The sequence below is a fragment of the Dicentrarchus labrax genome, unplaced genomic scaffold (assembly GCF_905237075.1).
Source record: "Dicentrarchus labrax unplaced genomic scaffold, dlabrax2021, whole genome shotgun sequence".
Taxonomy (NCBI): domain Eukaryota; kingdom Metazoa; phylum Chordata; class Actinopteri; family Moronidae; genus Dicentrarchus; species Dicentrarchus labrax.
The window spans coordinates 4079843-4104434 of record NW_026136706.1 but is presented as its reverse complement, the minus strand read 5'-3'; the positions used below and the strand labels follow the sequence as shown (position 1 = coordinate 4104434).

General features: G+C 46.1%; 1 protein-coding gene across 1 annotated transcript in view; it reads left to right on the top strand.

Moving 5' to 3' along the window:
• Positions 1-3591: 3591 nt before the first annotated feature.
• The window catches only part of efnb2a (ephrin-B2a), a 28777-nt gene continuing 7776 nt past the window's right edge, over positions 3592-24592 (top strand). Inside the window, exons 1-3 of the mRNA XM_051404273.1 lie at positions 3592-3733; positions 3858-4493; positions 15290-15573. Of these exons, the coding sequence (XP_051260233.1) occupies positions 4381-4493; positions 15290-15573 (397 nt within the window). The 5' untranslated portion in view covers positions 3592-3733; positions 3858-4380. The remainder of the gene's footprint in view (positions 3734-3857; positions 4494-15289; positions 15574-24592) is intronic.

Genomic DNA, 24592 nt, shown 5'->3' with positions numbered 1-24592 from the left:
TGGCACCGTCTTGTGTTTTGTCAGCGGGTTATTGCACACTATGATCCATTTTCTACCCTTGAGCCGTGCAGGACCAATACATCAACGTCAAGTTAACGAAATCCCTGCAACAACACCACCTAATTAGTTGGCAGCTCCAGTTTGAGACTCTTGCAGCCGCTGGTTTGTTTCCAGGCTGCTGTGACTGAGATCACTGCAAACCGAGCCGTGAGTTCAGCAGACCACGGCCTGGCCTCGGTCTCCTGTTCACTGGATTAAAGTCAATGATAAATAACCTCAACAAATACACACTGATACTGTGGAAGCCCATTTCCACCAATGTAAGGGGGGAAAAAAGGATAATTTGAGTCATATAATGAGAAACCTTCAAATAATTAGAAACTTTCAAAATACCGTCATTATTTTGAGTAAACGTCTCAAAATATTGAGAAAGTTTCTCATTATTGTGAGACGCTAATTCATTATTTTGACATAAGTCAAAATAATTAGCAATTCTCATTGTTTTTATTATTATTTTGAAATACTAAATCATTATTTTATAATAAAAATAAATAAAAAATATGAAAAAAGAGTCACTATTTTGAAATACTAAATCATTTTGAGAAGGTTTCTTATTATTTAGAGATTCTAAGTCATAATTTTTGAGAAACTTGGTCACTATTTTGAGAATATTTCCCATTATAATGATTTACAGAATCTTTTTTTTCTTTTCATCACATTGGCCGTAATGGGCTTCCATAGATCTCAGAGCGGCATTTGGAAACAGTTTAATTTTAACGGGCGAGGACTTTAAAACTAATGAATCCAATTGTTAACTGCCGACTACATTTAAAGGTGCCAGTGAAGCAGTGATGGATGAAGATATGAATGTTTGATTAATGTGATTAATTATTAAACTCTGGTCACCGGAGTAGAGGAGCGACGCTGCTCTGCTCATCAATTAGATTATTCTCATAAAATTATGATTTATATGTCAACATGTGTGACCCGCAAGTGAGGTTGTGGTTTAGAGTGTCCATCACCAGCATCCGTAAGAAGGAAGGAGAAGGAAGTCCCGCGTCCCCCCAACAGCCAGCGGCCCCGGTGCCAAGAGCTCCACCGCGGCCTGCCCTGTGCGCGCTGTCCCGCTGCTGCCTCAGCCGGTCTGCCTCAGCTCCGCAGCTGAGTGAGTCAAGTAATTAAAACAAGGAGGAATTTTAGTTGGTAAGAAAACAGCTGGCTTTGTAAAGTTTTTTTTTCGCCAACAAACCAATTTTATAGAAAAACACAACAGAGAAGGCAACTTGGAACTGCTCAGTGACAGAATACAGGCGGCAAATAATGAGCTTATTCATATGTGGAGCAATTATTATTATTAGTTAGGTTATTTGAATAGTATTTTCATTGCAAACTGAGCTTCTCAGACACTTTTTTTTTTGTTGCACTTACTTGAATTAAATTATCAGTCTGTCTGCAGGAGAATTTCCATTTCATCCACTTTATCTTTGAGCATTGTGGAGGACAACAATAGTCCGACTCCTGTCCAAACTGCTTTCCTGTTTGCAAGTGTCAACCACAAAGATTCACAGTTGAGTGTGTGTGAGTGTGTGAGAGTGTGTGTGAGTGTGTATTTCCCAGCTCTTTGTGTGAGCCGGGCTGGTCTTCAGGAAAGACGCTCCGCAGCCATCCCCCCGTCCGACGGCGGGGCTGATGCGGGGCTGAGCGACCCGCATCAGCCCGGCGGAGGAAGGAAAGAACACGGTTAAAAATAAAAGAAACTCCGAACTTTCTCTGCGCTGTCAGCCACAGATTCTCACTCAAACATACATTTAAGAACTCAAGAAAAGTTCAACTGCACATTGGTATTAAAATGCAGTGCCACAGAGTTGCACAGTGTAAAGCCCCGGCTGTGGAACCGCTTCAGTGACGATGAGAATGGGCAGGTTTTAGGAATATTTTTACAGTGAGGGGAAAAAAACAATTAAAATACATTATGGGCTTTTTTTCCAGCCACTTTTATTTAATTTTAAAGATGAGTGAAACTCGATTTAAAAGTCCTAAACTCTTCTGAAAACGTATTATACATATTCTAAGTCACAAAAGAAGTATTATAGAAATATTGTAGGGTGGTCTCCAGCCAGTAAAGAAACCTAAATTTAAATATTTAGAGAAAGTTGTGCAGGGGCCCCGTGCACAGAGCCCGCACGTCAGCCTCGTTAATCTAATATACATTCCCTGTTTGAATGCAATGGATGTAATGCTGCTGCAATAAACAGCCAGTCTGCGCTGGAAGCTCTCCTGTGTTTATTCCGGGGACAGAAGTGGGGATCGGACTCGTCAATTATCTTCTCGGTGTTATATCAGCCTGATTATCAGCTAAGCAAACAGCGGCTGCCTTTAAAAAAAAACAAAAAAACAGCCCTGATCGAATTAAGTCGTTAAAAAGTGTCAAAACTTCACACTTTATATTCGGGGAGATGGCTGCCAGAGTGTGTGTGTGTGTGTGTGTGTGTGTGTGTGTGTGTGTGCTCGTTAAATTAGAGGCCATTGACTAAAAAATTCAGTGTTTGCAGAGAGTGTGAATGTGCCCTTTCAATCAGCTTTGAAGGAACTTTTGTTAAAATAATGTTTTAATAGTTCAGGAACAATACAGGGTTGAATTCTGGGAATAATAGGAACTGATTTTTTTTTGTCCTTATAAGGAAGAAAATCAGTAAAAAATCAAATAAAATAAAAAGCTCTTAACTTCTCAGAAGTTTAAGGGACATGTGAATTTCCCCTTAAAAGCAGCTCTATGTGCGGAAACAATATAGGTTTTAAATACCACAATGTTCTATAGTATTTGTTATAAATGAATACACTATATTTTATATGTTTTTTAGATTTTATTTAGATATAAAATAAAAGATAATTCGATTGTTTCTGACTCTCCTCTGATGCCTCTGAGGCGGATTTTCCGCTAGTGGGCGCTCTTGTCTTTCGAAAAAAACCTCTTATCCGTGCAGGGTCGGCGCTGTGAGTGGAGCCTCCTGCAGCGGCACTGTGGCTCACTACAGTGCCGCCGTGTACGAGCCTTGTGGGAGCAAATGTTTGCTCGTTGCTTTCATTATGGGGCTATCCACAGAAAACCATAAACAGGCAGGAAGTGCCGGAGAACGGGCTGTGTAACGCTTTCCTGAGGAGTAAAAACACGGTCCACTCACATAGAGCCTGCTCCGCTCAGCTGACCTGCTGTCAGCTCTTTATGTTCTTATTACAGGTAATAGGAGGAGTGCAAACACACAGACTTTTAGTTGAATTCACCTTCATTGGATGTATATTTGTTGGATTCATTTTATTAATACATCAGATATTATAATTAAACAAAAATCACAAGTCTTATCCATCCACCTGCCTGTTTGACAAAAGCAGCATTCGGGCTCTAATTCCTCCCCATTTTCGCTCACCACTAGTCACCGTGCTGAACCAGTTGCCCCCCCCACCACCACCACCTCCCCTCCTCCTCTTTGACTGACAGCAGAGCTCCTATTGACTTCCCCGCCGAGGGACCAATCAGCGGCGGCGGGGGGCGGGGCCTGGGCAAAACCAGCTCAACCAAATATTCCCAGTCGCGGTCCCTTGCAGTTACTTTCCATCCAGGTTTCGGAGCAGCGCTGAGGCATCACCCCTGCGTTGTCTGCGGGCGTTCGGGACGGATCTGCAGGAGAAGAAAAAAAAAAACAGCCGCAAAGCGCTCGTTCTTTGGGGACCTCTAGTATGAGAACTTCCATTCCAGCTCCTTTGATTTCTTTCATTCTCATATTTGATCATTTTCTTTTTTTTGACCATCCGACCTCATTGTTTCGCCCTTCTCATTTTTCTGCTGCTGTCACCCACAGTTTGTTGCTCACCACCACCAGCTCCAGCTGAGAAGGGGAATATCTGAACCATTCCACCACCAGCCATCACTGTCCTTTTCTCTGCTGCTGCTGCTGCTGCTGCTCTGGATTTTGGCGTGCACACTGCTGGACTATAACGCAGGGGGATTTATATTTGTATTGATTTCCATCTGCCGCCCGGTCCACAGCGGACACCAGCACTTTTTTCTCTCTGAGGGATGTATTACAGCGGGTTGAAGTCTGCGCTCTGAACAGGGGAGAATATTAACGCACTGTCCGCTGAATGAACTACAGCCGTGCGCCTTTGGCTTTTGGAGCAGGTCTCTCATCTGGAGATGCTCTCGTACGTCTGATCGGGGTTTGTGATTCGTGCGCATCTCCTCTGGATCGGGATATAAGGTGAAGAAATTGCATCCCTTTCTGGAGCGCTGGTCCTGATTTTTTTTTTGTTTTTTTTTTCTGTGGACACATTTGGTTCTTTTGAGAAGGGTTGTGCACCCACCCGGAGGCGCGCAGGCTAACCATGGGGGACTCGATGTGGAGATATTATTTCGGAGTTTTGTTTATTGCCTTCAAAGTGGACTTGTGCCGGGCGCTCATCCTGGAGTCCATCTACTGGAACACAACAAATACCAAGTAAGTGGAGCACAAGCCGCGCTGATTACCGGCCCCCGTAGCGCCGTACGCTCTCCCGTGTGGAGGCGATTTCATGCCAGACTCCGTTGAAAAATCGGGCAATTTAACGTTGGCTCGCTGGCCGCCCATGGCGTCTATGCGTAAAAATAACACGAGTTAACATTAGGTGGTTATGCAGCAGCAACTCTTCAATTCAGCACACATTGAGTGGAACAAAGAGCCCTCAGAGTGGCGTGATTTTTAAATTTCGAATTTATCTACGCATGTTATTCCAGTTCCACCACACTCCACCGCGGCGGGCGGCTCAAGTCGCGTCTCTGAAGTAAGATTTTGTGAAAATAAATGTAGCTCAGTGAATCGTCTGTACGCCGACTCTCCCAGAGAGCCTTAATGATTCGAAAAAAAAAACCTAAATGAATCTCAACCCGCTCTGCAGCTCCACTCACACATTTATTTGAACTGAGTTTGGGTTTTTATTGCTGGGAAGTCTCAGGGTTAACCACATCGGATAATGAAAAGCCTAAAACGATAAAGCCATCACCAAAACACCTGCCGGGATAAAGGAAGCTGCGTTTATCTCTGCTCGTTGCTTTACTCACTGCTGAACTGATAGATTTACTGTGTGTGTGTGTGTGTGTGTGTGTGTGTGTGTGTGTGTGTGTGTGTGTGTGTGTGTGTGTGTGTGTGGGTCTGGTCGCCGTTGGGGAATATTTACGCGCAGTGGACGGCGAGGGCCCGCTCGGCCGTGCGTTATGGTGCCACTCAGCAGTAAACCCGCCTCAGTACTTTGTGTGATCCCTACGTTATTTTGCTGCTTATTGGCATGTTCCTGCAGAGTCTATCGGCTGTGTGGCTCATCTTGGTGGGGCGCTGGGGGGTTTGGGTTGAAATGAATTCTGAAGGTAACTTTACGCTTCGCCTCCTCGGTCAATAATAACTTCGTCTGGGCGTATTGTAATTCATATCTGACTGTAACAGGTCCCAATCAGCCAAAATAGCAGAGACCCTTTGCAGCTGCACTCAGCCTCATTAGCAGGCCAGTTTCGTCCCTTTAGATATTAAATGTTAGTTGTGAGATTTTTTTTAAATCCTGAGAATAATATTAAAGCGAAGAGAACCCTTGCTGTTCCTGACGTGCCGAGGCGGAGGCTCCGTGGAGCTGCTGGGACGCTCCACCGGGCCTCTGCTGCTCTGATGCGGTTTCCAACACTCTGTGTGGAAGGAATGAAATAATTAACTGAACAATGAGCCGCATTTGAGGGCGGATGGTGCTGGAAATATGCTCGATTAGATGCAAACTTTTGATGGACCGTCGTGCGCCTCCAGCCCGCTGCTCTCACGCCGTTCACACGCATAAACCCCCAGAAGCCTCAACGTAAAGGCGTCACAACAGTGCAGCTGGGTGCGTTCGGATGTACATTTTCAGGCTGTCCTATAGTTGTGTGTGTGTGTGTGTGTTTTTTTTTTTTTTTAAGTAGTGCTTCAGCTATGAGCACCGGTGTGTGATTATTAGACGCAGGCCTGTTTGTGTATTCCCCAATCTAAGATCATCTACACCATCCATTAGCCTCCTTAATATTCCTACGGGCCAAGAAAGGCGGTTAAACTCCTTTCCTGCAAATAAAAAAGGTGTCTTTCTCCTCCTCTACACCCCTGGTCTCAGCCCGGCGGGGGGCGCCCCTCTTTGTGGCTGTTTAGTCACGGCCAAACTCCCAACTCGCTCAATAATTCAGCTTTTGGCTCCGGTGCAGCCAGAGAGCCCCTCGCCCTCTCTGCCTCCTGCTTTTCCCCTCAGTGAAAATGCTCACAATGGGGGCGTTATGATGGTCTAACAGGTGTCTATTGTTGCTTAAAACTGCAGGAAATGAGCGTCCACTTGTGTTGTGCGTAACCGTGCGCGCTCGGGCCTTGTTTGTCTGTTGTGCCGAGTGTTTCAGAGGATTGGCTGCGTAGCTGTCTGCGGGACAGAGCTCTGGTGTTCTATATGCTGCAGCCTCGGCCTTCCAAAGCCTCTTGACTGCCACGGCCATCTGTGTCCAGACGCGTTTGAATGCGGACTGCGCATCCAATGACGCGCTAATGTGGACTCGTTTTGAGGAGCAGCAAACAATGCATTTCTACAGGTTAAAATCGGCTGTGGTTGCACTTTGCAGGTCGATATTCCATCCCAAATTGCACTGTGGTGTGTGTCAAATATAAAGCCATGATGTAGTGAGCAGTTGTGCCCCAGTGTACCATTTGGTGACCATTTGGCTTCAGTAAAGAGACAAAAAAAAAACACCCCAGGATGGTTTTAGCAAGATATTTGCTTGAGAGATTTTAGCCTTGAAGCCAAAGTGGCAGATCACAGCAAATATAAACACTGCTAAGAATAGATATTTTTGAAATATCTTGCTCTTATGCTTTCTGGGAAGGCTTTCTTTCTATATAGGGATCACCCAACAAGTCATTTTGTGCTTTTAAAATACCTTCCTCACAGAGCCAGAACATGAAACCTCCTCCATTTTGGAGCTGCAGCAGCCCTTGCAAATTAGTATGTCATTTCACTTGGCGCGTCAGCTTTGATTTTGAAAAGGAGGCAAAAAAAAAAAATGAAAGAAAGAAAGGGGAAAGTGTGTCCACCCTCGGAGCAAGTATAGGCCCCGAGCTGCCACAAATGCGGCGGGCATTCCGGCGGAATTAGTGTGTGCATGTGCGCATTCTTTGCGTTCAGTCTGGGTGAGGAGTTCAGAGGTAAAAGGCCAGAGAGTGATATCATTGTGTGACCGGTCACCTCTTTCTCTTTAGGTGAAATTCCCCCCTTTTGTGAGTCGCCTCTTTTATGGAGCTGAGGCAGAAGAATGATTTCATTTTGTAGTTCAAGTTCTGTGGCGGAAACAAACTTTTTTTTTTTTTTTTACACACAAACTGAAAATATTTTGGACATTTGGCTAACATCTTTCTTTTTTGAAATCCGTCTTCTCTATTAGTCTTTAGGGGATGCTGATGAGGACACAAGTTTGTCCAATTTCTAAACTTTTTTTTTCTAATTTCTCACACATTCTCCTGTCCGATAAATAACTTTCCTGTGAGTCTCGGCCAAATAAACGACACCCAGACTTTTTATCGTCCCCTTTCACAGCTTCCTCAAAGTCCTCATGCCTGTGTGTCAGTTATTCCTCCTCGGTAACAGAGAACCCCAAAGCGTGAATATCTTTATTCAGCAGGTCAGCAATATGCTCGACAGCTCAAGTTGTCCCTGCCTCCGCGTCTCTCTTTTAGTCGGTGTTAGTCCTCCTCTTTGACTATTCAGGGAAGGATGAATGTTAGAAATGTGAAGGCTGCGGGCCAGTCTAATGCCTTTGTGTGTGTAGGCCGGGGGAGAGTATAAAGAAACAGCTAGGCTCTCTCTCTCTCTCTCTCTCTCTCTCTCTCCGTGTGTGTGTGTATTAAGTGTGTGTGCATCCATCAAAAACAAAAAAAAATCCCTCCACAGGGCCCACGGCTGTGTCGATTAAACCTCATTGTTGTTTGCGCTTTACTACTTTACTGCCCTTATGCATGAACCTCCCAAGAAAAAAAAACGAGAGAATGACCCCCACCACCTCCTCCCCCCCATCTCCCCAACACACACACATCACATCACACCACACACACCTCCTTCTCCTGGTAATCCATTTTGTAGTTGGGAGGGAGAAACAAAAGAGAGGCCTGCTTTACATGGTTTATGTAAAAGGAGCGCTCCCTCTCTTCCAATGCAGTTCATTAAGAGATTACATAGAAGCCCAAAGACCCTTTGTGACCGGGCAGTGACGGGGGCACCTCTGTGGGTCCTTTTGTGAATGTGGGGGGGTGAGAGAGAGGGAGAGATGAGGGGAGGGGGGGGCAGAGAGATGCAGGTCCATCATGAATGAGTGACGAGGCCTTGCACTGAATGTCGTAACCCTCCCTCTTCCTCCAACCATCCCTCCCTCCAGAACCCCCGCGGTGCCTCTAATTTTGCCTTTTTTCCTTTCTTCTCCTCCATGAGAGAGAGAGGAAGATCAGTTGTTTTAATTTAGCTACATCGACCAGCAGCGAGAGTGAGGGGAAAAATGGAAGGAGAGAAAGTGAAGCACCACCATGCTCGACACACCAAGTTCACACCGCCGGGGCGACGTAGGTTGACGCCGCTTTTTAATGATTGCTGCCCAGAGAAAAGTGGGTGATTAAGATTGTGAAATAAAAGAACGGGGAGAGAAAAAATAGGAGGAAAAAGTGAGAGAAAATGAAACAGAGGGGGAGAGAAGAAAGCGTCAGGGCCCCTTGGGGCACGGAGGGTAATTATGTCTAGGCCTGCTCAGATCCCATAGGCCTGGATTACTGGATGAAAGGTAGGGCCGAAAGGCACGGAGCGCAGACACAACCGGAGAGAGGACGAGGGGGGATAGGGTGACGGGCCGGCGCAAAGACCTCTGTCCCCTCGGCCAACAGAGGGCGAAAGCCGGGGCGCTGCGAAGAATCACTGGGTGGATTAACCCTCACTACGCCCCGGCTTGGCCTCTTTGTCTGCCGCCTTAATGAATCCTTGCATTGCAGCTGGGATTCAGAGTCAAACAGTTGCTCTTGATCTGCGGTAAATATTCGCCCTCCCCTCGTTCCACTTTGTTTTCTCATAACTTCGGGGCCACAGGAAGAGAACGGAGGGGAGAGTCGGACGGGGGGATTACGCCGGGGCGGCCACCGTGGCTCTGTTTTGTCACACACAAATCCAACAATCCAGTGGGTTAAATAGAGAGTCTAGATAGAGAGAGAGAGAGAGAGAGAGGGGAGGGGGGGAGGAATGAAGGGGGTGACATGGAGATGTGCAGTGACAGGGGGACGCACCAGCTTTAGAGACTCACAGATCTAACTTTTCTTGTTGTTTTTTACTAGGGACAGATGCAGCGGTCATAACCTCTCAGGAAGTAGGTCCACAGCCCCCCCTTTTTTGCTCCTTTTGCCCCCAACCTTTCCTCTCTCCACCCCGAGCCCCTTCCACACACACACACTAAAAAAAGACACCAAACCTAAAGGTGAAGACAGGCGGTTAGGAGATAAAGGAGAAAAGCAGATGTCACCCTGCGAAACTCCCTTTCAAGTCCCCAGCTCTCACCCCACCTGTGCGTCTGAATCAGCGGAGGGGGGGCGGGGGGGACACTTCACTTTCACTCAGTTGGAAAAGTAGCCCAGACCTAAGAGTTCTAACTCTCATATTTAATGAAAAGGGAAAAAAAATCATCAATATGCGTGTTCCTCTTTTGTAAGTCATGTTCCAGACGTAGAAAAGCAAAGACGACCACTAAAGAGCAATCACAGGCAGAAGTCATTGCTTTAAAATCATTTTTCTAAGAAAAGCTGCGAGGGCTTTTTGTTGGTCGAAAATTGCGGCTGTCTGATTTTACCATTTCATTATGAGAACCTTCTGGGTATTATAAAAGCCTTCTTTTTAATTCTCCAAGTCTGACAAGAGACTTTGAGGAGGGCGTTCAGGCACCTGTGGCTGTTCTCACCTTCCCACCAAATGTCCTGACAGTGTGGTTGGAGAGGAGAGGATAGAGCCGACAGCTCCACTCAGCCTCTCTGTTAACTCCTCTGCTGGCTTTGTCAGAGCAGTTGGTGCGTTCGTTTGTCGGAGGGGAGTGTGTGGAGGGGGGGGGGCAGATAGAGGGATAGACGGAGAGAAGGAAGGAGTGCTACTTCATGTCTCCACGCCGATTTCTCTCCTCCTTTCACCCTCACGCTCTCTCGTCACCTCCTCTGGTTATACATTGTGCGGGGTTACACTGTGAGGAGTGTCGCCCTCATTGTGTGAAAGGACAAATGGTGCGTGACGTGACAGAAAACTGTAAAAAACACAACAGTGCTAACAGCCGGGCTGCAACTCACAACAACGTTCATTATTATTAATCAACTAATCGATTATTTGTTCCGTCTGTAGGACACGCAGCCTAAAATGACGTCTTCAATTGTATTTTTTTCAGCCCAAACCTCAAAAATCTTCAATTAACAAATATATAAAAAGAGAGAAAAGCAAATGTAAACGACTTCGATTAATCGTTAAACTCAATCAACTAATCGAATACGTTTTTCTGCTTTCTTGCTCCAAATCATGCACGATAAAGGTTTTCAGACACACACACACACACACACACACACACACACTTTTACTGCACAACATTACATAGAGCTGCCATTATCGGTAGAGCATACAGCAGATATTTCACTTTTAGTAATCCCTCGAAGAAAATGATGATTGTGAGCCTTGAATGAAGAATTGCCGACAGCATTGGACTGCTTTGAAAGTAGCCAGACATCATTTTTACGAGATTTTTTTAGATTTTCTCATGCATGTAACTTTTCATCAAAGTCCTGTGGTACTGCCTGTGTCCAGCGGGCTTCACAGTGGGCATTAAAAGGTTAACTCTATTTAATGAAGCAATCAATACTGTAAATATGACCTAACAAGTTTAACAGTGTGTCCCTCTGTGTGTCTTTACATTACGCCACAACTCCTTAAATTGTGATTTAGCAGCCTTTAATGCTTTTAATCTCCGTGCTCGCTCCAGGCCTCTGTGATAAAATGCTCTCCGCTCTTTGGTTCAGGAATATTTATGGTGTTGGTGGTGGGCGGGGGTGTCTTACTAAAGAAGGGGTTTTTAGTTTGAGGAAGAGGGCTGAAAAACAGGAGGGGTGAAGGGCCAAGTGTGCCTTAAAGCTAGGTGGGGGGGCCAGTAGAGGGTGGAGGGTCAAATGCATTTACAATCATGAGATTGCGGTGGCAAGCTTTTATTTGTTTTCTGGCCCTCCCCTCCTTTATTCATCCTCTCTCTGTCCTCCCCCTCCCTCCCCCCCCACCACCACCACACAGGGCCTGAATCAGGCACCTCAGCCTGTCTGTGTGACCTTGTGTACCTGTTGTTTTGTTGTAATGTCTGCCATTGAGCCAGGTGTCTGGTATCCAACACGCTCATTTACCCATCGCGACGGAGGGAGACAGAACAAACGGATGAGCGTCCAACCTGTCTCTTCTCTCGTTGCTTGCCTCCTTTTGTGTTTTCTTTTCTAAGAGACAATCCAGAATAGCTCATATTTACCCGTAATCAGCCTCTTGGCAGCTTATCTTTAAACCCACATTTAAACAGTTTTATTCTTCTTTGTCAGCATTTATTGAATGCTTTCATTATACAGCACTCTGCTGTAAATCAGCTGGCTAAAACACAAGGTTGTAATAGAGAGGGTGGTGTGTGTTAGTCTTGTTTGTTTTGCCCCTGGCAAAGGCAGATCTCAGTTGTGATTTGTAAAGACAGTAAAAGAACAAGATACAGCCATTATGATGCTGTGTCTCATATTCTGTCAGGAAAAAGTGATTCATAATGTGTTTGTATGAGAGGAACAGTGAAAGGAAGAGATGAGGACATCTTGGGCTGCTATATATCGCTGTGTGCCTTAGCTTCGTGTAGGTTGGAGCCATGTTTGATCTCCTGCTAGTTGCCCACTCCCTGTAGAGATAGCATTCATGTTAGTGGAGCAGGAGTTCCGACGCCCGGTCTGATAGCATTATCAGACAGGTGTTGAAAATGATTCACCTGTTCACCGTGTATGCAGGTGTACAGTAGGTGTGGGCCTGTGCATGTGTGACTGTGTGTTGAGTTAACATGTTCTGTTTGTTCCCCAACCCTGGACTGAACCCAAAGCTAATTCTGTCTGAATTACATTTGGGGAATGTTTTAATGCACTTTTTGTTTTCCAGTGTGAAGTGAGTCCCGTGTGTGTGTGTGTGTGTGTGTGTACGCAGCTAGCTCCAGGGCGTGTTCAGCCTATATGAGTAGAAAGACAAGTAGCAGGGAGCAACAGCTAGCTTCCCTCTGTCCTGTGGGAAAATGCACCGAGCCAGCTCTTCTAAAGCTGTTGTATACACGTTGTTTATTTGTTTAACCTGTAAATTCACAAAAATGTAAAAACTACAATTTGTGGATTTATCGTTCTACATGAAAAATATCCAGTGGCCCACTTCTGTGCAGAGCTAGCGTGGATAGTTAGCTCATAACTGCCCATAAAACCCACATATTTATATTTGTGTGTGTGGGAATAAACAAACAGGATTCAACATGTTATTTTGTGAAATTTAGAATTGTTGACAGATGTATTTTTTTTTTTTACCTTTTGACAGGCAGGCTAACTGTTTCCCTATGACTTCAGCCTGTAAGCTAAGGTTAAACCTGCCCTGACTTTAGCTTCAACCTTAATGCACAAACATGAGACGGCCATCGTCGTTGATACACCAGGATCCTGAGCAGCAGAGGAGCTGCAGAGATCTGCTGTTCACCTCTCTGTTGTCATTATAGCACTACAAAAGCACTTCTAGATTAACCCTTTTTAGACAAATAATGGCCACCGAGAGCTACGCTACACACACACACACACACACACACACACACACACACACATTCACTCAGACATTTGAAATAAGCACATGCATGCATGCTTTCACCCCTGTATAAACACACATGCACATTTGCACGCATGAATGAACGCTTCCAACCACGCTCACACACAAAGTTAACTCACACACATACAATTCCACAGTGTTTGTGTAGAAGTAAACCCCCCCCCCCAGGCTTTTCTAAGGACCTTTCCTGTCTCTCTCTCTGCTCTACTTCTCCCCTCTCATCCACCCCTCCCTCCAGACACACACACACACACACATATGATAAGATGATGCCAGATGGCGCTGCAATGCATAGACATACATACCCTTCCTCTCTCTCTCTCCCCCTCTCCCTCTCTCCCTGTGTCCGTCAGTGGACACACTGTACCACCGCTGAGTGTGTCCCCAGGGGGCAGAAAAAATATTCTCTCGGCCTAGTTAGCCGCTGCATGCGCATGTGTGAGCTGGTGTTTGTGTGTATGTGAGTGTGTGCACGTATCTGTGCGCTCTCGCTCGCGCCGGAAGCAAAGGCGATGATGCACGCTGTCGGAGAGGGAAGGAGAAATAATGTATGTGTCTGTATGTTTGAAAGACAAAGAGTGTGTGTGTGTGTGTGTGTGTGTGTGTGTGTGTGTGTGACAGAGATAGAGGGAAGAAGAACTGGGAGACATTTTTTTTCCTTCTGTGAGAGCTGGCAGCCAGTGTGTTTATATATATAAAACTGATTATACGTTGAATTTTTTCCCCCCGCTATTTCATTTAGTGCTCTTTGTTAATTATGAATCGACTGTGCCTTGCCACCGGTCTCCTGTGTGAAGGCTCCCCTGCCGCCCTGCGGTGGCTGTCTTTGTAGTCAGAAAAAAAAGCAGTCAAAGCCTTACGCTGGTGCTCAGTCCTCACTGGGAGAGCAGAGTGTGGTGCTTTCAGTATCATTGCTTTTGTAATGTGCCGATCTTAGGCTCTCCACTACTTTCTTCCAGGCAAAAAGGTAAAAGTTCACTTGGAGACATGTTTACAGTATGTACCTTGTACAGGCTGGATGCAGGTTTCTGAGGCAAAGGCAAAAGGAGAGGAGAAAAGGGAACAAACTAGTGTCAAAACATTTTGTTGATTTTCAGAAGTTCGTTCACAGTTTTGATCTTCTATTAATAATTTAAGTAATTTATCAGGCAAAAATGTCAATCAGTTTGCTGCCTTACTCTCATTTATATAATTGTAAATGTCAAACAATTACAAGATGTCTTCCTGAGAACCGATTCATTCCTAAATAATGAGTCTGAATGAACAATAGGGACAATTATGTTTAACGAAAAGCAGCAAATCCTCACAGCTGAGCAGTGGGAACCGGGTAATGTTTGGTATTTGTGCTTGAAAAACGTCGATTAATCGATTATCAGAATAGTTTCCGACTAATTTTCTGCCGGTCAACTAATCGACCCATTCTTTTGGTGCATCCTCACCCACCAGACGCACACAGTACCACAAGTACATATGATCAACACGGTAAAGCTAAATGGTCCCACTAGATATTCCCACCGTTTTCATTAGTCAGTATTAGCAATGCGTTCCTGACTTATTTACTTGCAGTATTCACAGCATGCCATAAAAAGCCTCCAGGGCATCCATGGTTAACATTTCAAATTGTATTCAAGCGTGGGGCAAATTCGTTTAGCAGATAAATACAAGGTTTCACCTCCAACTCAAGCTCCAACTGTGAATGTGTGTGCGAGAGAGTGTGTGCAATCACAGGAATGCTGCAGGGGCTCTCAGTACTCGGAGACTAAATGGCAACATTATTTTACTTTTGGGAAGAATTTAGGGAAATTCAACTACACTTCCAGACAAACCCCTCCAGGCCCTGTGTCTGAGTGTGTGTGCGTGTTTCTGCTGGTGCTCCTGTTGTTGTAATTTTGCTTCACCAAGCCGGGATTTTATTGTTTTTTAATTTTCTGTTTTGTATGCCAACGCTGTTCTTCCATTTCCCTCGCATCCGGGAAGTGCGCGGCATTCTCCTCATTTATCCGCTTAATTATTCTTCCTTTCCGTCACTGCCACAATGCTGAAGAAGAGCTCAATGATTTCATCTTCAGATATGGGGGTCACTTTGCCCCCCCCCCCACACACACATGCATACATCACACAATCCGCCATTATCCTTCATCATCTAAAATTAATGGACACAATCAGTAATTACCACATCAATAATTAAGCCGACTTCTCTTTTTTTTGTGCAAGATATGGAGAGGCTCAATGGCAAACACTCCAATCCGAAATGCATAATGAATGACTTATCATCAGTTTTTCTGCAGCTGACTAATATCCTTCTCTCTCTGCCCTTGTTCCCCGCCCTCCCTGCCTCTCCTTTCAGATTCGTGCCAGGCCAAGGTGTGGTATTGTACCCCCAGATTGGGGATAAGTTGGACATTGTGTGCCCACGTGTGGACGGCGGGGTGCCTGATGGCGTGGAGTATTACAAGGTGTACATGGTGCCCAGGGAGCAGCTGGAGAGCTGCACCATAACCAAGGCCGACACGCCGCTCCTCAACTGTGTCAAGCCCGACCAGGATGTCAAGTTCACCCTCAAGTTTCAGGAGTTCAGCCCCAATCTGTGGGGCCTGGAGTTCTTCAGAGGGAGAGACTACTACATCATCTGTAAGTACATATCTCTCCCTAGAGGGATAATAAATTAGGCCTTGCATGATTTAAGGGGAGGAACAGATTCAACAGTTCAGTAAGGTTTAAGAATCAGCAGTTAGTGACATACCTCAAATTTCTTGGTCTAGTTTATTGTGTGTTTGTGCACTTTTCTTGTTCTAGTCAATATCTGCTCCAACAGACAGAGTGAATTGCAGTGCTGACCTCACTTTGGGGTATCATTCTTTCAAGACTCACCATTTCGTAAAGTTGCTTGCAGTCACTGTTGCCCTCTCCGCCTACACACAGTTCAATGCAAGTTCACACCTTCCCTAGATGTTGCTGATGGACATTCTGAGATATATAGCACATAAACTGAAGTACATGAGGCTGAGGTTGAGATTGAGGGGGAAGTTGACGAAGCTTCATTGACAGATAACTCTGAGAATTTCTTGAACATCACATATTGAGGCTATCCAAAGGCGGGGTTTTCCCTAGAGATGCGACAGATGTAAGCATGAGCAAACGCTCCATTTTAAGTTACGCTAGACGTCCATTCAAAGGAATCTGTAGTGTTCTCAAAGATTCCCCCTCTGGGATTTGCTTCTTGTATAAATAAAGCCTCTCTAGCATGATCCAAATGAGAAAGTGAGAGTCTTAAAGTCAAACCATTTAAAGTTTTAGGGAAACTTTACAAGCAGTAGTTGTGATGCTTAAAGACTTCAGTATGTTTCAAACAAACCCGTAGCATTTCGTCACAGTCAACCTTCTCTTGGCTCAGAAATGACTCAGCATCCAGTCTCACGGTGCAGGTGTGGCTACTCTGCTTTGCTGATTGCCTCTGATGTACTAACGCAATCCTGGGAGGAAGTTCTGATGGGGTTTAGCGCCGGCCCCCTGGTTTGAAACATGGGAGGTGGACTGAACCATCTGTGTGGCGCTGATGGGGGGTGCGCCGCAGATAGGACCATCTGTGAGGCTCTGCCACAGCCATCTGTGAGCTGTCACAGTAGTGGAAGGCCATATTTCTGACTGAGTAGAAGGAAGGGGAAGAAAAGAGAATGAAGTGGGGAGGAAAGAAGACCAGGAAATACAGAGTCTTATCCAAACACTCTACTATGGTAGAGGAAGTGGAATTTTGCAAAACAAATGTGCAAGGACACGCCGTACTGTATAAATCCTACTATAAACTGCCTGCAGTAGACGATTCCTGCAAATTTAAATTTTCATCTGAGCTCCACAGCACTCTGAAATCCCGCAGAGAGATCTGTCAGGCAGCTGTTTGTGAAAAAACAGGTTCGCCGACACAATATGCTCATTCAGTTCTACTTAAGTTAGTTTAAAAGCAAACAGGCAACAGTGGCTGCTCTGTCACTAATGTGTCATAGCTGCAGGATATTTGCATGGCAGAGCATGTCTTGCTGTGTTAAATTCTAACAGGTACTTCTGTGGTCTCGCAGGTGAATTCTGGCAAATACAGCAGGTTAAAAGTCTGCTGGCAAATAAAGTATGTGACTGGGGTGGATGCACACACTAACACACCTGTGCAGGCGTGCACGTGCGTGAGCGTCCACACCCGCACAAACCATTAGATGTGGTATGTGTGAGTGTGTGCTGAAGGACTACAAAGGCTTCTGGCTGAAGAGGCGCAGACACGATCACCCTCCCCTCGTCTCCTCCTCGGCTCCCTCCACCCAAACCCTGTAGTTAATTATTGATGAGACGGTGCTGGTGTTTACTTACCCCGGTTCTCCCGGTGCTCTGCATGCACTCCTGCCGCCGAATGCGATCACATTGCAGTGGATCAGAATCGGAAGAGAATACCGGGTTAAGTTCAGGTTAATGAAGAACATGGATTAGAAGGTGCAGGGTAGACCACATAACCCTGGTTTGGAGAGACATGTGTGCGAGGGCAAACACGCTGATAATGCACACAAACCTCGTCCCTCAGGAGACTGGAGCTGCAGCCTGGAGCAGCTTTCCTGTGCACACACAGCTATATCAATACATACGTCCTGTGACAACAACAGTCCTCCCCACTATCTGTCTGTCTATAATATGTATTTCTCCCAGCGCCTCTCTATAAAGCCTGAGCAGACGAGAATATTCAATTTCCCACCGCCTCACTAAAAGCCCTCCTCTTCATCAGCCTGCCGAGTCGACAAGTTGGAACAGAAAGAGCGGTGGGAAAGTTCAATTCGTAACTTTAAAAAGAAGGGTTGGAAAATCCAATTTTGCAGTTCTTGCAAATTCCCTTTTCCACCGACATCCCCACTCCTCCAGCATCCCCCCCCCCCCCCCTTCTGCCACCGCCACCACCCGCCTGCCTCCCTTCACCGCTACCCAAAATGCTAATGTGTAGCCTAAAGAGGGGAGAGAGGGAGCTATTTCTCCATTGGAGTGTGTCTCGTTTTGCTGTTAATTGCCTCTTCTTGGCTAACTCCGGCCCCCAGTTCTGCAGCTTTAACAGCCCACTGCAGTTGCATTGTGGCGCTATGTTGTGTACTTAGTGCTGTTCCTTTTTATTTTGAATCAGCCGCTTGGAGAAGCTCCAGCCGTGCATGGGTAAACACCAGGAGTGAAGCGCAAACAAACACTGAAAAAGAAAGAGAATGAGAGAAATGCGCAGAGGTGTGCGTAGGTGGAGTCAGATTCATGGTTGTTTTTACCTTGCAGTGTTGGAGCGAGCCAATGTGTAAATCTTCGCCTGTGGGTGTAACTGAGTGTCTATGTGTTGGGTGAATAACGTATGGGAGTTAATAGACACATACATGCTCAGGGCTTGACTTGCCCTGTGTACTACTGTGTGTGTGTGTGTGTGTGTGTGTGAGAGTATGTGTGTGTCCGACCCCCGCCTGCCCTCCAGCAGCGCTGTCCAAGATCCGTCGGAGTGTGACACCGCCTCAGAAAGTTCACTGTGAGGATTTCATTAGTCTTTTGGAGTGAGCACTCGATACGTAATTAATTAACCAGCGTTTAATCCTCCATTTCTTCTCACAATTGCCAAGGCCCCCACATCAATGCTACGGATCTCAACCAATTGGATTAGCGCTGGCTTGTGTAGAGTATTGTGCCAAGGCTAGACCTAGATTAGATGGGTATGCTCGACCACCCCCCCCAACTCCAAACCCACCTCTTTAGATTCAAACAACAGTGACATCAGGCCTCAGCATTTGACTGCCTCATCCTGTAACTGTCCTGTAGCGAGGACTGACAGGCAGTCAGATCTGTCTCCTGTGCACCAATGGGGAAAGAAAAGGATACATGTGTGAAAATGCGTGTGTATTATATGGTGTGTGCAGTTTTGCATGTGGTTGTGAGTCTGCAAATTGTGTGTCCTGCGCCTACTTGCGTGCGTGGAAGGGGCTGCTGTATCTGCAGATTTCTGTCACTGGGCACATTTGTGTACTTGTGCATGTGTGTGTGTGTGTGTGTGTGTGTGTGCGCCTTTTTAAAGTGGCCGCGCACAATGCTGCTCCAGTTGAGAGCAGATGAGTCTGATGTGATTGTTTGGGGCAGCATGGCCTGCAGCCGAGAACCTAGTGAGCTAGATGATTACATGAGCTAAAGAGGGAGAGAGAGAGAGAGAGAGAGAGGGGGGGTGAGAGAGAGGGATGAATAAGGAGGGAAAGGGGGCAGAGGGAGTGACGAAAGCGAAAAAGAGCTAACTGGGAAGGGAGGGGAAGGAGGGAAAGGGGGAAAAAAAGAGCAAAGGAGAGTGTGGGAGAGGGAGGGAGCGGAGAGAGAGGAGAAACGGAGCTAAAGGGAATGGGGGCATAGCGAGAGACAGAACGAGAGAGATGAGCTAAAAAGGGCAGAAGAAGGACAAGGCTGAATTTACAGTCAGAGCAGACATGTGGAGGGAAATTTCATCAAGACTTTAATCACCCTTTGCCTCAGTCACAACAGAAAATAGTACCGTCACCTCCCTGTGACTCTGATTGTCGTGTGAATCCAACGTGAGCTCTGAGGGGGAAAATTCCCCTCATTAAATGTGACATGGATTTAAAATTTGCTTTTGGGGTTTTGTCTGATTTGTCTGATTGAAACTATCAGTTCTTTATTCACCTCAGTACTTGCAGGTTCACAGTGTCAGACTGGTGGTGGCATTATTATTACATGATGAGACTGTGGTGGCGGGATTAATCAGCAGCAGTCAGTGCTGCTGTGTGTCTGCGTGGGAAATATCTAAGTGGGGAGAAAGGTTAAAAACAAGTGGATCTTTTTTGTTGCCACAACTCAACTCACAACTGTAATTAAAGCACTCATCTCTGCTGTATTAATTGAGTGTTAAAGATCTAACTTAAGTGGAATTTTTTTTTTTAATTAATGGAATTGAAATGTTTGTGTTGTGTTTGAGCAGTGGCGGTTGTTAGTGGTAGTTATTAGACGGCTTTGGGTATTTGGGGTGACCCCACATTGCCCCGGCCTGTTTCTGAGGGTCACCCTGATCGCAAAGGCGCCCCCTGTCACAGGCGATTAGGGCACTGGGTGGTGACGGGTATTAACCAGCCCGTAACCCCAGCCCTGCGATGATGGCTTCACGCTCCACAGCAACCCGACGGATGGCAATTACTCTCTGCGTTTAGATCATAGCTGCCTTTGTCTCTTCCACTTCTCCTTCTCCTTCTGTCTTTCTGGGACACATCCTCATTCTGTCCATCCGTTCATTCTAATTCTCTCACTGTGAGCACTATACGTTCTCTCCCTTCCTATCCGTCTCTCTGAGATGCCTATTCAGTTGTTGCCATGCCTTTGCTCTGTTCCACTATTTATGAGTGGCCCAGCATTGTCTTTCGGCGGTGCATTGTGTATTAATTATACCCACAGATTTTGGCAATTGTAGCGAAGCAGCTTTCAAAGAGAAGTTTTCCAAGCTTTATACGGCTTTTCATGTTTTATAAAGCTCCTTTCTAGACTTTTTAAGTTAAATAAAGTATTGTAAAATGATAAATCTGAAATGCTAGGACATTAAGCTATCCTATTTAATATCCAATGAAACTAAAACATTAGCTTACAGCTAATCAGAAGCTTAGCAGAGAAATATTCATGCACTGGCATGAGGCATGGAGACTTAAAGGGGTGGCACAAATGTATGCAGATTTAATCACCAATCACATATATCAATATTTGCTTGGAAAAGAGCCCAAATGTGAACTCAAAAGCATTACATTATTGTGGAACATTAGTGAAGCATTGAATACAGAAATCAAAGTTGGAAAGAGATATATATATATATATATATATATAAAGATAGATAGAATAAATCGTTTTATTACCTATTTTAGTCTTTTCTCCCTGAATTTAAGCCTGCCAATTAGTCTAAAATGTGACTAAATTATATGTGTTAATTCTAGTTTAATTAAATAAAAATGAATCTAAATGAATATGTTCGATTTGACACCAAAGGGCTGCTGCCACCCCTCTGGATCCGCCCCTGAAGCTTAAAGCTAATCAAAGCTACTCTAAAACTAGCTCTACATGCTAGCACAGATATCTGTAGTATTGAGAGTTTTTTTCCTCCATTTGCTGGTTACATTAGGAGAAAGCAGGAAATGGAGATAAGAGCTCACAGTCTTTATCTGGATTGCAGCTCACAATTGACTGTCTCGTTAAACACAGGCTGATTTTCCACTCTCTTGATTTGATAAACAGGAGAAAATTAAGTTAAGGAGGGTAAATTAAGTTAAGGAGGGTAAATTAAGTTAAGGGGGGGGTGAGGACGGCTGGGGGTGGGTGAGTTGTGGTGTGTTTACAGCGCGGGGGTGGGATTGCGGTTGGAGTGCTGCGTGCTCGTACAGGTGGGTCTGACACACACGCACGCAGGCAGACGCTCAAAGCGAGGACACTTCCTTGACACACTCCTACCATTTGTTTGAGACTACATGTGACTTGTGTGTGCTTGGAGTAGTGAGTGTGTGTGTGTGTGTGAAAGAGAGCTGGAACATTTTTTACAGGCCCACTCAAGCTGTCACTTTGGTCTCAAGCGGTACTTTGTCACAGCCGGTGAGTGATTTTTCCTGATGGCCTTTTTCCCCCGTTGTGGAGCCTGTTTTTGCATTTGTGTGTGTATGAGACCAGTCTTTCTCAGCCCCCCCAAAAAACAAAAAGCCCCATCTGAACCACATCGCCTGCTCGTAAGCAGTGAGAAGATTGACTCAGTAATTCACAGTCAGGATGGAGTGAACGGTGAAGGAAAATCAGACGTAGCTTTTCTTTTTCTTGTACTTTTTCCCTTCTTGTTTCTCACTCTTTGTTCCTCTCCCGGGGTCCCTGCAGAAGGTCGCACGCACGCTCAAGTAGCGGGTTAATCTTTCTCACTATTTTTCTCCTTTTTCCTTCTTGTACTCCCCCGCCTCTCTCTGCCCCCCCCCTCCCCACTCCCTCCCTGTCTGTGAGTCTTATCTGCAGCGCTGTAATGCCAACGGTAGTTGGTGACTAAATCCATTTGTGAGGGTCTTGTATGAACCAGGTCTATCCCACCCCCCTCCTCCAGTGTGTTCCCCCAGCATTACGGATTAGCTGGTTAACTCTAGCCAGCTAGTCTGTCAGCCTGGCCCTTGTCTGGCTAGGCCGAAGAGGGCCAAGTCATTCAGCCAGCCTTAGCCGATTCAACAATCACATTCTGTTTAAATCCAAGTCAGGCTTGCCTGGACTGCAGCCTTGGCATAGTGAGTGTGTGTTTTACTCCGCATTTAAAGGGGAAGAAGAATTGAAAGTTTAAAATGACTCCAGATTGAAGGATATTTTCCAATTTCTTTTAAATGTCAAGGAAATGTTGCAGCCAAGTTTAAAAAAGATCTCTTTTTGGAAGCTTGACAAGGAGGATGTCTCTGTGTTTTCTGTCTTTGGTGCAGATGGGTGTCGATGTGTTAAATGATTTAATAGGGCAAAGGGAAAGATTGAAAGAGGAAGGGAAGAGAGCAAAGAAAGGACGCAACACAAATGGCGATATGTGTGACAGTTGAGACTTTAATACACCTTCTGTGCAGTTCACCGCCCTTCACACCCAGTGAACTCTGACCTCTCGGGCACAAGTGGGTCTGAGCCCACATGCACCTCCACATCCCACGTACCCCATGCCTCAAACCCACCAGCACAAACACCGTCATCCTGCCAATCACGCAACAAAGTCAACAGCATTAAGATGACTAATGACATCCTGCAGGATTGTAAAATTCATGTGTGTTGTGCTAACAGGTTTATGAAATGAACACACGCTCGCGCGCATACACACGGGCACAGGAGCGCAAGCCTTTAAGAAGCTTTGTCTGTAATGTGCTTTTCGGTCTCCACTGGAAAGCCATAGGTCAGCTAGAGAGGGAGACAGGGGGAGAGAGGAGGCGAGATGGAGGGTGGGAAGGAGGGAGGGAGTCCTTGTTAACATGCTCTTTGTGTCCGCTCCCATCACCGTCTAATTGAAGCAAGGGGATTCGGATCTAAATGATTGGTAGCTGGGAGGGCGGAAGAGGAAGGGGGGAGGAAAAGAAAAAGAAAAGGGACTGGGAGGAGGAGAAGGAGAAAGTGTCAGACTATGCAGGGCTTAATTTTTCAAAGCTATTTCAAACAGGATCCCGACCGAAGCACCTGCCTTTCACTTCCCCTGCAGTTGATGGAGACGCTCCGGCTGCAGCGGGAATGGGAGGGGTCAAGGTAACGGCGTGGAGAGGGGGGGGCGAGTGCGCTCAGGGGTAAAGGGGTTTGGGGAAGAAGGTAGTGGCTGCAAGGTGGCCGGCCCAGAGAGGAGGAAACTGGGGATGATGGGGTGTTGTTGAAGGGAGGGTTGAGAGAGGCCGGGGAGGAAGCAGAGGGGAGGGGACGGGAGGGGGGGGGCAGTCATGGTGAATGCGGGCCACTGCGCGCTGGCGGGAAGCCAAGCCGCTAAGCCCTGGCAGCTCGTTAGCCTCTGTGTTACTGACCTGATAGACCACAAGCCCTGCTACCCCCACCTCCCCTCTCCTCCCTGCCTCCCTGTCCCACTCTTGAGCCACGCTAGCTGCAGTTCTGCCCGGCAGCCTCCAGGGGCAGCGCAGATAAAAGCAGACGGAAAGAGAGGCGGGGCGGCGGCTAATGGGCTTGAAAGCATCCAGCTGATTGAGCTGTGGCCGGGGCAGCTCGCTCGTTGGATTTTGTCCGCGTGTGTGGGCCACATCTGTACAAGTTTGACACAAGTAGAGATTTCTTTTATCAAAGTGCAGTTTCCGTTTTTAAAAGGCCCCTGCAGCATCTGCTCACAGGGCCCGTTTTGTTCCTCCTGTCACATGTGGGACGTCTTGCACCGCCCCACCAGACTCCTCTCCCAACATCTGCTGCTGTCCCTTAAACACAGTGTTTAGCAGTGCTCTTCTGTTTTCTCCTGTGTTTAAATGTTTTTTTTAGATCCTTTAAACTCTTTTCATCTAAGGGCCATTGAGGTATTTATCACCTCCCTCTGTTCCCTTAATTTCACTGCCTCTCCTGGAAAAGTGCTCCATTTTTTAAAAACCATTTCTCATCCCCTCCTGTTGACACCCCTGAATATTTTTTTCTTCATGTTGTCAGCAGATCTCTCCTTCTTCTTAAGCCTGGCAGCAAGTTTGGCTCTCAGATCTGAGCATTTGAGGGCTTTTAAAATCCAAAAGTGTGTTCTTTAATAACTGGCTACCACTCTCTGGAGTGTCGTTAGCACTAATGCACGATAAGCCGGCGAATTTCCCGCGGCTTGCCAAGATGGCCGCTGTCATCGCAGTCATCGCTGTTTCCCCTCGCTCAGTCTCCCCCCTCTCCTCACCTCCCTTAACTGCCTCCTTCACGAGGCCCATCAGCACAGTTAGAGATATTACAGTCACAATTACTCAAGCTAATTGACTTTGGGGATGTGAAATATTCCGCCGGAGCGGAGCGACTGAGGTGATGAACGGGTGAATTGTGATTTTATTAAAGGGAGTATGACTCATATCCTTCCTCAGCGGAAGGCTTTCAGTGCCTCTGTTGTCTTTGGGAACTGGCTGTTTTTTCGAGATAGGCTTAAGGCATATATGGCAATGCAATTTCCCCA